Consider the following 16,409-nt stretch of genomic DNA (forward strand, 5'->3'; position numbering starts at 1 on the left):
TATTCTGTACTCCACATCTGTGATAGTACAATGAGCCTTTGTTCATTTTTTAATCTAAAGAAGAATCTGCTGTAGGAGGTTGCACAGGGTGATAGCAGCCCAATTTAAAAGTCTCAATTATTTATTTTTAAAATACTTGGCATCTGTCAATGGAAAATGTTCTTGCTTGGTTTCCAGTCTCTCAGAATTGCTTTGAACTCGCTCACATCTTCTGGGATCTATCAAATGCTCATTGTGGCTTTTCTCTTGTAAGTGCTGAATGAGTTTAGCCACAATGGTCTGCATTGGATATAAACTTTCTGTCTTTGTAGTGGGGTAATAAGAGCAGAAGATGTCATGCACGGGAATGGTGATTTCTGTCTGGGTGTCTGTCTTGCCAAGCAGAGGAGCAGCATCTGAGCAGAGAGCCAAAGCCTTTTATTTGTGGATAGGTGGCGGGGCGAAGTCATTCATTTGAAGCAGGCTCAGTTTTTGCAAGCCAGTGACATTTCATAAAGAGGGTTTAGTCATTCAGAGGCAATTGTACTTAAAATCAGAACCGAAATAATTACACTTAATAAAATCAGAACTCTAGTGGGCAGTATTTCTGAGTAATACACATGCACATTTTGGACAGCCTGTCCTTACAAGCTCAGCGTGGTAGCAGCCCAGTTTTGAGTCAAAATCTCTTAAGCACAGAGCAGGGCCTGATCTTTGCCAGGTCTGGGAAACACCAGATTCCTGTAGAGTTTGGAACAATGTGATCGAATAAAGGTGTTTCTGCAGAGAGTAGATTGACCCCAAGGAGAAGGGAATTGCCTGCCCTGGGGCTTGGTGGAGGGGTGGTGTAGCTGGTAGGAGCATGGAAGCAAAGATGCTCCTGGCTGAGGAATTAGGTGTTGGATGTATGTGGTGTATTCATTTGTTTCAGTGTTGTCAGCTGGAAAAAGGCCTGGAGTGCTTGGAAGCTGTAGTGATTGAGCACTGGATCTTCCTGGACAGAAGAGACTAGAAAACATGACATAGTTTTATAGGGTGACTGGCAGTTGTCTCCAGGGTTATGGCAAAGTGAGGGTTTTCCCTCTAATCTTCTGTTCAAAGGCACTTGTAACATTCTAAAGATTTTCTCCTTTAGTAAGTTTTTTTTCCAGGCTGACTCTGTGCTGTACAGCAAATCTCCCTCAAGTTTGAGTAAAAACAGATTTACTCTTTCAGAGTGTGAAGAGTGTCAAAGCATAAAGTTTTTCCATTAAAAGCAGACTCTTGCTCTCTCCCTGCCTTGGTAAAGCTCTGTAGCTACAGTAATTGTTGGTAGCATTTTAGGGTAGAGAGAGTCTTTCTGCAAGAAAAGTGCCTTTCTGTCACTAGGGACAGTTTGTTTCAGTTTACCCCTATCAAAATCCTGAAAATTTCAAGTTCCTTGGACACTACATGTCTTTTATAATAGATCTTTACAAGGTACATGCAAGCATAGTGCTGTGTTGCATGTCTGAGATTAAGGAAGGTCCATGTAAGCCCTTCCCAGCCTTGTTAGTTGTAACAGGGCTAGATGTGAAAGTCTTACAAATCCTAGTATATTGTGCCATAGAGAACAGGGCTCTTATGGCCTCTGGGACCTGTGCCACCAGGAAGGCTGTTTGGAGCATGATCAGCAGGGATGTGTGGAACCAAGCATTCTTACTGCAGAGAGCATCACACTAACAGAAACTACAGAGCGTGTTTCAGGCTTTCCCATTGCTAAAGGATTCAGAGCCTTTAAAAATATGTATTTTCCTTGAGTTTTGGAAAATAGAAGCTATTGAGAAAGCACAAGGTTTGTAGTGCTGAAACCACAATTCAGGTAGGATAAGGAAGCTTGGATGATGCTCTGTTCTGCATTTCCTAAATAGCGTATTATAATAAGACCCGAATTTGCCTTTGCTTAAGTGCCCCTTTGCATTCTGTACTACTGCTTTGTATGTACTGGGCAGAGACAGCAGAAGTCATTTATATGCATAATGCACCTTGTATATACTAATTATAGAATAAGGAGTAATAATGAAAATTTTCTAGCATGTTTAGGCCACTTAAGTATGCAGTGAAATTAATTTTATAGTTAACTATCTTATTCCCAATTTGTACATAAAGAACATTATGCCATCCATGGAAAATATTAAATTAAATACCTGGTGATAAATGCATTCAATATTATGTATATTACCTATAAAAGGACAAAAATGCGTCAGATACCTTTACATTTTATTGTGAAATGGGGAAAACAGATGAGACTGTATTATGGAAGAGAGCAATATGTGATCACATAATTAGAAAGTTGTCATAATAGTAATGCTCAGTGGTGTCCAGGTGTGCTTTTATGAGCAACTTTGAGGATGTAACTTTACCATCTTCTTTAATGCTGTTTTTGCAGTGTATGTGTGTGTAAATGATATAATAGCAAGTCCTGAGAGATTCTACTCCTAAAGCGTCCCTTCTAGCTGTATGAGCACATGAGGAAGCTACTAGATGACAGATGATGATAATTTTTCATACAAGACAGTTCCCCTTGACTTGATGGATGCACAGAGAGGGACCGCGCGCTCTGGAAAAACACTAGGGAGCCGTGGTACGATGTTATCAATGTGTATGGTAATCAGGGGAGAGTGTGGTTCTTGATTAGTCTGTGGAATTGCACTGCTGAGACGAGGGATGTGAATTAAGCACTTTTTTTACCAAAGCCCTTTGCACTGCTATCCAAAAGTGTATTGTAAAAATTAATTCCTTTAAAATGCAGAGAGCAGAAGTGATCCAAAATGATTTTGGCATATGCTGAACTCAGTAATACTTTTATTCATAAACTATGGGGATGATGTAGTGAAGTGTTTTATAGAAGGTTCATCTAATTTTAGACTGTATTTTAAAGGGAGTAAAATGTAATTTGTGAGTGTTTTGTGAGGTTTTGTCTGTGCTGGTGAAATTGAAGTTTAAGCAATTCTACCTGAAACAAACTGTTTGTGATTTCTACATCAGTGAATGGCTCTACCTTGGTCTACATTTGTTCAAAGTGCAAGCTCTCAGAACCTGGAGGCACCACTAGCTTTGTGAGATATTGCCAGCAAATCTGTGTGCGCTGTTAATACACTGGGAAAGGAAGGCCAAAATAGGGGAAGAAAATTGCTTTCAAATTTTATGAAGCTCGAGTGAGTGCCAGACAATTTTCTCATGGGTTTTTGTTGGTTTTTTTTTTTGCGAGCCATTTGGTCTGTGGTCTTATTTTATCCTTCTGCTGGAAAAAAAAGTACCTCTGCCTCGGAAGAGACTGATCTTCATCTTGGCTTTTTCTCTATATGGTGGTGTTTTATTAGATGTATGATACTGGCAAAGTGCCTATAGCTTGCAGCCAATATATACAGTCAGAAACCTGGAAATCAGTAAATATGAGTAGGAACATATCTAAGCAAGATAAAAGGGCATCATCTTATCTGGCAATATACAAAATTTTGGAATATGGGAAAAACACTTGCCTCCGTGAATATGGGAGGATTTGTCATGCAGCACGATCTTGGAAAAAGCTGAACAGCCCCAAAAAAGTTGTTGGTGCAAGCAGAGCGTTTGCTTGCAGACAGATTTGCAGGAGGGAGTGCTGGTCTGACCGGCAGAGTGTTGAGAGGCATGGACAGTCTCAGCTAGACCTGCCGTCTCCATTTAACTATGTACTGTGTGGCTGTTTGTTGTCACCTAGAAATGCTGTGGAAAGCCTGAATAGGTCAGGGTGATGGGCAGCAGAGAAGCAGGAGACAATGGGCAGATTCAGGCAAAAGAAGCCTGATGGGTCCATTCCTGTCTCATAGCCAGGAAGAGAGTTTTTTTGGCTGGAGTCAGTGTGCATGAGTATGTACATGTTGGCCAACCATCCTGCAGTAGTGTTGCCTCAGTGGGCACACCCCTAGTGGTTTGGATTGTGAAAGCCATCCAATGAATGGTCCCCAGAGCAACTGCTGCAAGTCCAGATCTTGCACTTCAGCTGTTACCATGAGGCACATGTCTTTAGTCTGTGTAGAGCACTCATGCAGCAAATGCTACCAGTACTGAGTTTATTCTATGGAAGTGTGCACACCTGCATGGTGTAATGCTGAGAAGGGAGCGTTGCATGTTTCGGATGCAAAGCAGATCCACTGGAGCAAATTGTGGTTGATACAGATGGACTAGCACTAGGGGCTTCTTTGGGAATGGAAGGGTTGAACAACTGCTGTAGGATGGCTGGTAGAAGTGGCTAGCTAATGCAGTAAATGGAACAAGAACCATTGAGGACATTCAGAGCAGTAGTGCCCATGGGCCTCTGTGAGTTGCCCTTATTCATGGATGCATGTGTAGTGAAGTGGAGCTGTTCAACAGCAATGTGTATGCAGGAAGCTATTTTTTGGACCTCCTGTATTTGTGGCATTTGCTGTTCTGGGGTAATCGTTGTTCTCACCTGCCGTCACTTTGGTTTTGCCTAAGTATTAATATTCATTATTCATCCTAAAACGACATCAGAATATCTGGGTTTGTCTCATACTTTTTGCTAATGCTTTGGAAATAAAAGTCATGAAATGTAACTGTAGGCAGGGAGAAGTCTTGACCCTAACTGATAGTCCTGAATATCAGAGGCTCATAAAAATGCATTGCTACAGAGATAGACTTTTATCTTACAAATTGCTTTAGGACTAAAGGAATAACTCTAAACGTTGAAATCATTCTCCAGAATTCTCTATGGTTTTTGAGATAAATATGTTTAGCACATTTAACAGAGCAGGAGATGAGCCTGCAATGAGCAAAGAAATGAAGAGATCCTGTCAGAAAGCACAAAATTTACCATCTAAACAGACTGACCATTCTGTTTATCCTCAGGTTTGGTATTAAAATGCATCGCACTGACTCTGTTCCCTGGTTACTGTCCCAGTAGGGTAGTCATGCTATTAATCAAGATGCTAGTTAAACAATATTGTTCAGCAGAATTCCTTTATCTCAGGTTCATAAGACTGGGTTTACGTACGACGTGGATGCATTACCTTGTTTGAAAGCTTCATGAATCAACACTAATGTGATTTTGTTGGTTTTAATTCTTACAGATGCAGATTTACTTCTACAATCCTGATGACTTTGACAGTTTTGGAACAGCAGTTCTAGAAAACAGAGTAGTAGGAGCCATGGCCGTGTTTTTTCAAGTAAGTTTAAACAAGGGCTATATCCATAAACCAAAGCATTCACCGAGTACCATTTAATTCATTAAACTGTTTCAAGCTTAATGGATGCATCTGTTTTCTTGTTCCCACCTGTCTAAGTGAAAGATATTTTATATTGTCTATGTGTGATTTAAAATGTAAATAAGTATATTTAAAAACATAATGAAAAATTTTGCATGAATTGTTCTGATTTTATAGCTGCTTTACAGATGCAGATTGGAGAACACATTTATCATGGAACTTCCTTCGCTGCTGAAGCACTTTGCTGTGGTCCTTGGAATACTAACAACCCAACATGAACCGGGGGTTCTGTTTGGAGAAAAACTTGAAATTCAAACATTGCTGGAGAGAAAATCAATAAGTTTCATCAATCTTATCTGCAGCAGCATCTTCTGAATTGTCATAGTAACAAGTTCTTGAACAGGCCAGGTTTCCAAATGAGTGAATTTATGCATCTGCTTTTTTAAATGCATCCTCAGGAGCGTGACTGCTTTGGGTAGCTCATTTGCTGGTTCGACATGCTCGAGACCACTAGTGTGGGTTAGAGACTGGTGCTTGAGAGGGCTGGCAGGTCGAGCCACGTGGCAGTGGTGTTCAGCAGTGGGGGCTTTCATCATGTTGCATCAGAAACTGAGTTCTTCCTTCCTGACTTGAGGGTGAATTGAGTGGAGGGAGTTGGAGCAGCTCCATACCACCAAGCTGTCACAGGCAGGGAAAGGGCTAATGATTTGGAATATCTCAAGGTGCTGCTTTTTCAAAGGAGAGGAAAGAAAGGAGGGGAGAGCAAGGGAAAATGCTGGTCCTCTGTGAGGTTTCACACCGGTTTTTACTGTGAATGATAGTGATCTTCCTGTTATCTTTGTGAAGCCAGATAAAAAGGAATATACAAGTACCCGTATGTAAATACATCCCTTTTTCTTATGATGTTGGAGTGACAAGCCTGACTCTCCTGCTCAAATTAAGTAAGGTTGTCTTTTTCCATGTCACTGATTTTGATCAAATGCTTTGATAAGGAGAAAAGGACAGATCCTTGTGTTGCATAAATTGCTGTATCTCTGCTGACATCAGGCTAGTGGAAGTAGGCATGTTAAATTCATCACTGTTGAATTCTGAGCACTTCTGTGGTGTTTCATGTTAGGGTAAAGTTGGTGGAGCCGTGATAATTTACAGTGGCAGAGCAAGATGATTCCCCAGACTTCTTAATCTTCATGTGCTGTGAGGAGCATTGGGCAAATTGAATGTGGCCTTCCAAGGCAGAAGTTTAGAAGCAGACCAACCAAGGGCACTGCTACTTGATTTATGCCACAGTGAAGAGCTACACGTTACATGTGAGTGCTGTGTCAGAAGGAGCATGTGCTATGCCATGGTGTACAATGCATGTTGTAGCATCGTCTGCTGGAATTTAATTGCTAGATCACCCTGATGTGCCTCACATAAGCCACATGAAGCACTGCCCCGTGTTGTACCATTTCCTGGTCTGTATGTGACGTTTATTCCATAAACCCTGTTTTTAGAGGACTTTAAAGTTGTAGTAGGAATGTGGTTTGTATTGCCCACCTGCAAAGCCAGGTGCTGCACTTACTGCAAGTGCCGCGATTCCAAGGGAGCCATTAAACTCACTAAAAATAACCTAAAATAGTCTGTAATGCTGTTAAAAATGCCATCTTTGATTTTAAGAGACCGCAGGCTCTTTAAGACCACAATTGAGTGTTGCAGTCCCCTTAGGGAAGCAGAAATGTATACTTTTCATCATTTCTAGCCCCGCAGGCCGCAGGACATTAGGCTGTAAAGCCTGGATGATGGTGCAGCTGGGCTCCTCTGCTCCAAGAGCCATGAATTCTGAAGCCCTTACTGATAAACAGTCTCTGATCTCTTTCAGAGGATGGGGGTAAGGTAATTCTATGGCACAGTGACCCAGGGACAACCTGGTTTGCGTCTGGAAGGAAATGAGTTTATTTCTTCGGTGTCTTTGGGTTGAAATGATAAATGAGTGCTGTGTTCTTAAACTGGTGAGTGCATCAGGTCTTCCTTCTGGGTAGCTCTGCTCCAAGACGGAAAGGTGCCGAGGAAGATTTGTAGAGCCCAAAGTCTCGATCTGAAACATCATACGCTGAAATCTGGCCTGTGTAAGTAGATTCGGAGGACTTCAGTGTGGCGACTGCTATTCTGGCCATCATGAGGGTTTTCCAGAGTTTATCCCATTGAGCTTTGTACATAGGGTTGTCAATGGATGGTGATAATCCTTTGCACATCCACACTGCTTGACCAAGGTGATGTTTTAGTTCCCTCAGCTGCGTATCATGTGCTGGAGCTTGTGAACCACAACTTGGGCAAGCCTTTACAGATTCGCTCAGAAATACTTGATGTTCCTTTAGTGTTGCTCCCCAGGGCACCATGTGGATCAGCTCACCGTGGCTAGTAGTTCATGCAGTTAATTTAAAAGCTGTCTTTTACAACTGATCCTTAGTAAGTTTGGAAGGAAAAGTCCCTAAGATGTCCATGGCTGCATGTTGATTGTCAGTTTTGACTATTTGAGTATTGATTTTATAGTTTGCTGTTTTCCAAAGCTGTAGTTCCATCTCTTAACTCATTTATCTGGAACACGGCTTTAAATAAAATTACCAGTAGAGGCCATACTGTTTTTTACAAATGCATTAGAAAACTGGATTGTGCATGCTGTTCTATGTAAATATTTTAACACAGAAATTGTTGGATAGGTTTGCCATTAAGTCAAGACTTGGATTTTTGCTAATGCATTAATGCTGTGTTGGAATGAATGTGTACTGCACTGACTGAGTTTATAGTCTGGCAGCTGTTTTTTGTTTGACTGATGTTCACAAATGTTCCTTTGAAAATCAGGTTCTCCAGTGAGTGAACATTATACTGAACTGTATAATTACTGGTGAAACATTAAATAATTAAGAACCCTCTTTCTTCCTTTTTAAATAATTTAACTTGGACTCTATAAGAATTTGCCTTATTGAATTCACCGTTTCAGGGGCGATTTCGAGGTGAAGTACATCGGTTCTAAACCTAGATAATTGAAGCACTTGGTACTTTTTGTAATTGCTAATTAAATCCCTGCTTTTCTCATTGCCTTCATTGTAAACTCTGTTGATAAATTCTGTTTCTGTTTGCATGCAGCAGGTCAGTTGACCTGACAAAAATTAGTAGTTAAAATCAGGAAACAATTCTTGCGTATGCAAACTACTGTAATTGTTCATCTCTATTTCATCTTGGATAGACACTCAGAGGATCTGACATAAAATAGCACTGTGAGGACTTTATAGCAGATACTCCCAATTTGCAAATGAAATGAGCTGGCCTGAAATCTCTAACTGGACCTTGAAAGGTATTTCTTGCATTGGAGAACAAGTCGTACAGTGAATAGGTATGTTCAGGAAAAGGGTCACCTTACTACTTGGTCTGCGTTCTGACCCTAGCATCGCTTCAAGCATTAGTCTTACAATACATAGAGGGGCTGACAAGAAATCTGGAGAGGGGCTTTTACCAAGGGCAGATAGTGATAGGAAAAGGGGGAATAGCTTTGAAATGACAGAGGAGAGATTTAGATTAGATATTAGGCAGAAGCTCTTCCTTGTGAAGGTGCTGAGGCACAGGGTGCCCAGAGAAGCTGTGGCTGCCCCATCCCTGGCAGTGTTCAAGGCCAGGTTGGACACAGGGGCTTGGAGCAAGCTGCTCCAGTGGAAGGTGTCCCTGCCTGTGGCAGGGGTTGGAGCTGGATGAGCTTTAAGGTCCCTTCCACCACAAACCACTCTGGGATTGTGCTGGGGACTGTTGTACCTACAGGGAGATGCAGCAAATAACAAAGTGACAGATGAGTTAGCCCTGCTGAAAATTCCTGCAGGCTTTCGTTCTGTAGCTGTGTATTTGGGGCAGAATGAAGGGCCTGACTGTGCAAAAGCCAAACAGCAAACAAACAAAACCTTGCTCCATGCCATGGCGTTTCCTTCGAGAACCTCTCTCATCCTTACTGAGCCTCAGTGACTGTTATACAGGAGCAAAGGGGCTCAGGAACCTCTGATCTTTTAGCTCAAATTATTGTAAAAGCTGTTCAGCTGGAATGAGGTGTAAAGGGGAGAAGGGGGCTCTGCCCTGCTGGTGGTGCATATAATGCTTGTTGGAGCCCATTGCGGGGTGGGGGAATCAGTGGGAAAAAAGGTCTTGTTTCTGAAAGTGGGAACATCTGTGGGAAAAAGTATGTTTCAAGAGGGAGATGGGATCAGAGCACTAAACAGCAGTGGGAATCAAAAAGATCTTGCTGCTTTGTTGGCAAGGAAAACTCATTTGTTATTTTAGCAAAGAAACAAATCTTTTGTTGACCAATGAGAATATGCCAGTGATTTCTCTTTGCCTCCTGACAAGTTTCTCAGGAGAAAACAGTATGACCACTCCTGTCACTTATGGGGTTACTTGGTGTTTCTCAAGGTATAACTAGTGCTAGTGGAAGGTGTTTAACTTCATATATCCAACAGTATCCTCTTGGTCTGCAGTAAAGGCTTCTGGATTTGCAAAAGCAATGACGCCGTGGTGATGGGACTTGTCTGCAAGGCTTCACTGTGTTGTGGACCTTTAAAAGTTGCCTGTGGCTGCTCATTGAGACCCAGCAAACTGCTGAAGCATGTGGGAGGTCCCAGTCCAATGTGGCACTTCACTCTCAATTTAAGTGATCCTAACTCGAATAGTGGGTACACATGCTTAATTTCAGTCCTCATAACATTCAGCTTGTACTTAATGATTTTCTGGCTCCAGGCCTTGTAAGGCTGAGCCAGTTTTGGAGTAAACCAGGAGTGGAAGGAAAGGCACAGATCTCACACTGGTTCCTGAGTCATCCGTTCGTATACATACATGTAATACATATTTGCCAGTCACATTCAAAATGAGTACTTACTTGGATTAAATGCATTCAGCCATATTGCACGGCTCTGTTTTAACCATCTAACAATATAATTCATTGCACACATTGACTACTTGCTTTATTAAAGCCAAACTTAAATGTGTTCAAAACAAACATATTGCTTTTGCATTTGAAATATTCATCTTTTGGGCCTGCAGTAGATTCATTACGGCAGAGAATACTTCATTGCTTGATTACTGCTGTGCAAAGACACAATACTGATTCCCTAAGCACTCATCAAATATTCGATAGCTCAAAAATTCAGGAGGAGGTGATGGAATTCTTGTTCCTACAGGGAGGGCATATAAATCTATTTTATTATTTGCAAAGAAAACCATCAGTGATTAGTTACTGCATCACAGGTACTCAAACAAATCATCTCTAAAGAAGTTAAAGTAAAAATGAATTTTAAAATAACTTTAAGCAATGCTTTCATCATTAAAATTATCTTCATAATGATGAGTGATCTCCATTGGTATCTCCATCACTCAAGAGCTTCAGGAGTGCAGGGCTAGATTTTCACAAGTAATTAGGCACTTGGCAGCAAATATGCAACTAACAGTAATTTCAAAGGTACATGGCATAAAAAGCAAGGGGCTTACAGGTCTTTCACTGGGATGCCATTCTTAATGTAATTTTCCGATACTAATTTTTTTTAAGGGTGTTGAAAAAAATACTTTTAACTTTTAGATCTATGCATGTGTTATATGTGTGTAAATGTCTTTGTATTTACTACTAACTTGTATATGCAGAGACTTGTTCTTCATTCGAACAATAATTGTGGCCTTGCTTTTCTGTAAGATTGGTATGCTTCATGAAGGTGATCAATAATTCAATTTTCACAGTGACCTAAATGAGCTAAACAGAATAAATTGGTGGAACACCATCAAAGTCATTGAATATTTGGTACAAATATGCTTCTTTTCATGTATATTTCTCAAATAACAAAATTCAGCTTTTCACTTCCCTAGAAGCCTTTTTCTTCCCTCTTCTTCCCTTTCGTTAACTGTTTCGTGTGTTTGCCATCATAACCAGTGAATATGTGCTTTAAATACAGTAGCTGTTGGAAAACAGTATCTGGTAGGAGACCCACTTCCCACGGCCTTACCTCAATTCCTGGCAATTCCCTAATTCCACCTCTCCGTTAATATAATGCTTTTTGATTTGAAAATGAGAAAGGAGAGGGAGATGTGCACTTTTCCTGAAACATCATGTCCATCTACATGAAGCATAATCAGCACTTCAGTGTTTAGACAGTATCTTAAAGGTGATTTGCAGTAGTTCAAATAACGTGTAGCATCATTAACATGCAGGGCATCATCCGGAGTCATGGAGAGGTTTTTCATTTATTTTAATAGAGTTCAGATACATGTAAAGACCTTAAAATTAAATTACAGTATTAATTCTTTTAATGGTTACATTAGAACCCATGGTGTTTTATTAATAGTAGCTTATGAATAATAAAACTATTATTATTGATTAGCGGTATTATCTAGGAATTAATATAGGGGTTTTTTATTATCTTCGTAACATGAAAATGTGTGCAGGCTAAAGCTTATTCAGTGCCTTTGGAAAGTATAATTTATATTTGTCAAAGTATTTGTATGTGTACATGTCCCCATGTAGCAGAATACAAGCAAAACAATTTGGAATGTGTTCTTATTCATTGAGCCCACTTTCCCCGCATTCTGCAATTGTAGCAGCTGTTTAAAACCATTAGTTGTTACTAATAAAAGCAGTACTAGGGCCCTTAGGTAGCTGGAAAATACTATAGGGATACAAAGTACCCTGACATACAAAGATGAGTAAGTTGGTGTAGGTAGATACGGTCGGTACAGCACTGAGAGTACAGCTTTCTGAGAAACACCTTGTACAACACGTGTAATGACGTGTAATAATACAAAGCATCTCTGGAGCAGAAAATGATTCTCCCAGTTTTCCAGTAAATAAATGGGGATAAAATTATAAAAAGACAAAAGTGATTTTGCATCATGGAGGTTTTAAATATATAATTATGAGAGCTTCTTAAAGTCTGTTAGATTAGAGTTCAGTACGTGAATGGCACTAAGCAGCCTTCAGCGATGGTTGCTTTAGCCAGAACATGCAAGATTGGGTGCCTCACAGTAAGTATTCATGCTGACCAAATAACTTGCACTGAAACCCTTTTGCCTGGACGTTGAGTTTGAGTAAAAGACAGAAATTCATGGGACGTGTCTATTTCTAAAAAATATATTCTACCTTTCCATTAAAGAAAACAAAAATAATTTTCTAAACTAAGCCAAAAATGCAGATTTGTATTTCAAATTCTGTTGGAAGTTTCTTTGGGAAATATGAATATTTTTGAATATTTTATGTAAAAGTAGAAAGAAAGGGGAGAACAGATGGGGAATAGCTCTGTGAGTAAAAGAAAATATATATATCTGTATCTCTCTCTATATATATATCTCCAGTTTCAATTTTGGTGCTTATTGAGACTTTATTCTGATCCATACCTTTTGCCCAGATTGGCCATGTTTCAGGTGTTTAATAATGAAACTGCTGTTTGCAACCGAGATATTTTAAAAATAAAGGTTCCTTGTAATAGGGTTCTTCATCCTTTAGTACAAAACTGAGTAGGCCGACTCTTGAGAGTACCAAAGAAACAATTCCTGGTGAAATCTAGAGTTTGATAGTGAAACTTCAAAAGGTTCTTAGCTGTGAGGGGAGATGCTGCGGTGAGGTGGGCAGAGCTGCGTCCCTTTGTTGAACATCATTGCTTGCAGCGGGCGAGGAAGAGGGAGAGTGGTGGGGTGAGAGCTGGGACATCACTGAACAAGTGCTTTGGGGGCACAAGGAGGTGGAAGGGGTTGGGTCTGTAAGCCCAGTGATGTACATCACTCATGTGATGATCACTTACGAGCTTTGTTAGTGAGCTGGACTGCACTGAAGAAATGCTGGCCCCTTCTCTTGTGAGGGGTTTTTTTTTACCTGATAATCTTCCGTACTCCACATTTCTGTCCATGGACAACAGCGCTGATAGACAGCTTTGCTGCTGGGTCAGTGTGCAGAGCCTGGGCTCGTGGTAATCCCTCATTTCAAATCCCATACAGTCATGAGCAAAGTTTCTCTTGATGTGCAGGGTTTGGGCTTTCTCATTTATGGCTGCACATCTGTCATGGCTCATCCGTGAAAAGGAGCCCACATGGCTAACTCTAGGACTGCTAAGAGCAGAGGTGTTCACACAGCAGCCTGAACATCCTGAGCAAGTGTGCTTGGAGGAATGAGGTACAAATGTGTGAGCGAAAGGGGGGCTGGATTCGGAGGCAGGCAGACTGACAGGGCGGCTGAAACAGATTGTTCTTGGAAGCAAACACATCGTTCTTGCTTCTGCTTGCCTATGTTCTGCCAAGAGGCATTTACAGTCTCTAGATCATGATGGCTGCAACCTGCTGTGTTGAAACTTTTCTATCCACAGGCTGACTGTGCAGTGTAGAAAGATAATCTACCTTATGTGCACTTATCTTCTTCAGTGCCCAAGCAATCGTCTTCCTTTTCCCTTCTTCTCTTCAGCTCTGTGAACTTGCTCATGACATTTTCCAATAGCACAGAGGAGCAGGAAGCCTGATTTTGTAAGATGACTTCCAAAATGCAATACTTTCAATTAAAGCCTTTTTGTTAGGTTGAGTTTTAAAGGATGTGGGCTGTACAGAAAGTGGTGTCCTGCAGTTCCTTTTACAGTGCAGAGCGAAATACCAGAGTCTTTGGCTTTTATTTTGGTTTTAACCTCAGATCTGTCTAGAGAAATGAACTTCCAAAGTGCCTGAAAAATCTCTAATTGAAGGTAAAAACACACTGTAAATGCTTTCTTAACTGTGAAGTCTGAGATCATAACTCATGACTTGTGCTGTCACTTCTCTTGCTGGATGCAGTCGCAAAGGAGGGTGGCTAACAATGGTTATCGAGTGATTTTTGCTTTGATGAGTGACACTCCTTGCTTTGGTTTATTTAATGGAAACCTCACAATTATTGATGCTAGGAAGGAACTGTAAACTTTCTTGCTGTTGAGAGAACTTGGACTCCGAAGTTTGGCAACGCTACAAATGTAGAAAGCACTCTTTGTATATTTTATGGGGTCTCTCCTCAATGTCTTGAGCTATCTGTCGTAACCATTAATGAGAGCTGGCTGTGCATGTTGCACCCTAACTCTGTGCTCTTCTAGTTTAATGTTCATTTGAATGTCAGGATCACTGTCTTTCAGTTTACAGCATTGTAAACTGTAAACTGACTTACAGCTTTTTTTGCTTTCCCAATGCTTCTCAATTGATTAATGTATTACAATTAATCCCAAGTGGGATGCCATTATTAACTTACTTCATTAAATTACATACCAATTTGTTAGCCTTAATTCCCATAATTGTCCCCTTATACTTTAGTGGTTTTATTTGAATAACTTGCCCTTAGAACTCGATCAGCATTCGTGTATTCTTTTGCCTCCCTCTCCTTCTTTTCACCCTTTATGTTCAAAAGTGGAATCAGTTTAGGAATATTTATAGTGCCGGGTGTCAGCATCTTAAACACAGTAATTTACTTCTCTGTGATTTAAAAATATCCTGTCTTTAACAAAATAAACAGGAAAAAAAACCCCAAACCAAACAACACCCACCAAAACCACTGTTGCATACAGAAAAATCTTTAAATTGTTAGAAAAATATCTTGTGGAGTTTTCATCGCCAAACTCCTGAAAATGACACTTTAAATGTCTTGTATGTAAAACTTACAGTTGTCAGTGTGTAATCTCACCCTCTCTGTGGTTTAGGAAGATTGATACTCAGGAAGTCTGCCAATTATAACCATTAGACTAAAAACCAAATTAGTTCCCTAACTACAGTAATGCTTTCTGCATCCTCTCTGCTGTGCTTTGTTGTTACATCACTTTGTCACTCTATCAAACACCACAAAGCAGACCAAGAGCTGGATGCCATAAGAGCTGGGTCAAAGTGGAGGGACCCCCGGCCCTCACGTGGGCTCCTGTCACTTGCCAGTTGTCTGCTTCAGAGAAGGGACAACAGCCCCTAGTAGAGTCTGTCGTTGTGTCTTTGAGCATTGAGAAGCCATGGAATGTGGCTTGTTTTCTTTGCTGCAAGTACCTTTTCTCCTCTCTGTGACAGTAACGATTGGTTCATCCCCTTCGTTCTTTCATGTTCCAAATCTGGTGCATGCTGACTTGACCTTTATTGTTAGGAAAAAGAGAGTGAGGAAAGCTGGAAGTAAAGCATCTATTTTTTGCCACTCAAGTCTTCAGAGAGTTTTGCTAGATGTGGTCTTATTTAAAAAGGAGAAGTAAAGCTGTACGTTCATCTCCTTTCCTTTCTCCCCATGCAGCAGCTGCCTTTGATAAGTCCCTGTTTTCTCCCTGTTGTTGAACATCCAGCCTGGATTCCAGGAAGATGACTTTTTAATGCCTGTCTGCCTACCTTTCTTTAAATCTAATTCAATTTCTCTTTCCGCAAAAGCCATCCTCTGTAGCCATCAAACCCGGAGGGACTTATCAAGTATATTACATGTGGTTTACTTTCATTGTACACATAGGGAGAAATCTAAATCTTAGGAAACTCCAGCTCTCTAGTTCGCACATTGCCCAGTTCTGCAGGATTTTGCATAGGATTTGTGCACACCTTAGAAAAATTACACTTGTTTTCATCCTCTGTATCTTCCATGAAATGGTAGAGACTTCATATGTCTCCGGTTACCAGTGAGTGTTATGGCACATTTTAAGTGAGGATGAGCAGAGGATCTATTCATAAATGATTGCCTAGTTTCCCTTTGTGCCATAAAAGAGAGATTGGTTGTAAAGTCTAAATGTATAAAATAGATGGGTAAAATTGGGGCTACCTTTGCCTTTAGATCTTCTGGCTCAGATAAAAAAGTTATTCTTATTAAATTTAAGCTGTTCTGCCTGAAGAATTATTACTGTGGTTCCAAGATATAACAGTGCCAAGTTTCTCCTAGTATTGGCAATAATAAACAATTCAAGCTTCAGACAGAATTTCCTGGGTAGCATACCAAATGTTCTAGAAAACCTTCTCGGACAGCAGCTAATACATATTTAATACAAATAAAACATAATTCTTTAGTCTCGTTTCAGCTCGATCCCTAAGGTAGGAAAAGTATGCCGACTATGCATAATTGATGTATTTGTTTGAAGTGTTTACCCACATACCCCATTCACAAAGTCTCTTTTCGTTAATAGGTTGCTGTGAGACGTAAGGATCACTTAGGGCTCACGTTGTACAAATAAATGGAACGTGTCACTTTTGCACAGTCAGTGAGGT

At 40.5% G+C, this 16,409-nt stretch overlaps 1 protein-coding gene across 2 annotated transcripts in view; it reads left to right on the forward strand.

Annotated features, from left to right (window-relative positions):
• Positions 1 to 16,409, forward strand: part of PTPRG (protein tyrosine phosphatase receptor type G) — a gene marked incomplete at its 3' end in the record, with an annotated part of 403,062 nt that overhangs the window by 260,128 nt on the left and 126,525 nt on the right. For both annotated transcript variants that reach the window (XM_080625483.1, XM_080625484.1), the window contains exon 5: positions 5,067 to 5,162. In XM_080625483.1, coding sequence (XP_080481609.1) covers positions 5,067 to 5,162 — 96 coding nt within the window. The remainder of the gene's footprint in view (positions 1 to 5,066; positions 5,163 to 16,409) is intronic.

This window comes from Psittacula echo (assembly GCF_963264785.1).
Source record: "Psittacula echo genome assembly, chromosome: 9".
NCBI lineage: Eukaryota > Metazoa > Chordata > Aves > Psittaciformes > Psittacidae > Psittacula > Psittacula echo.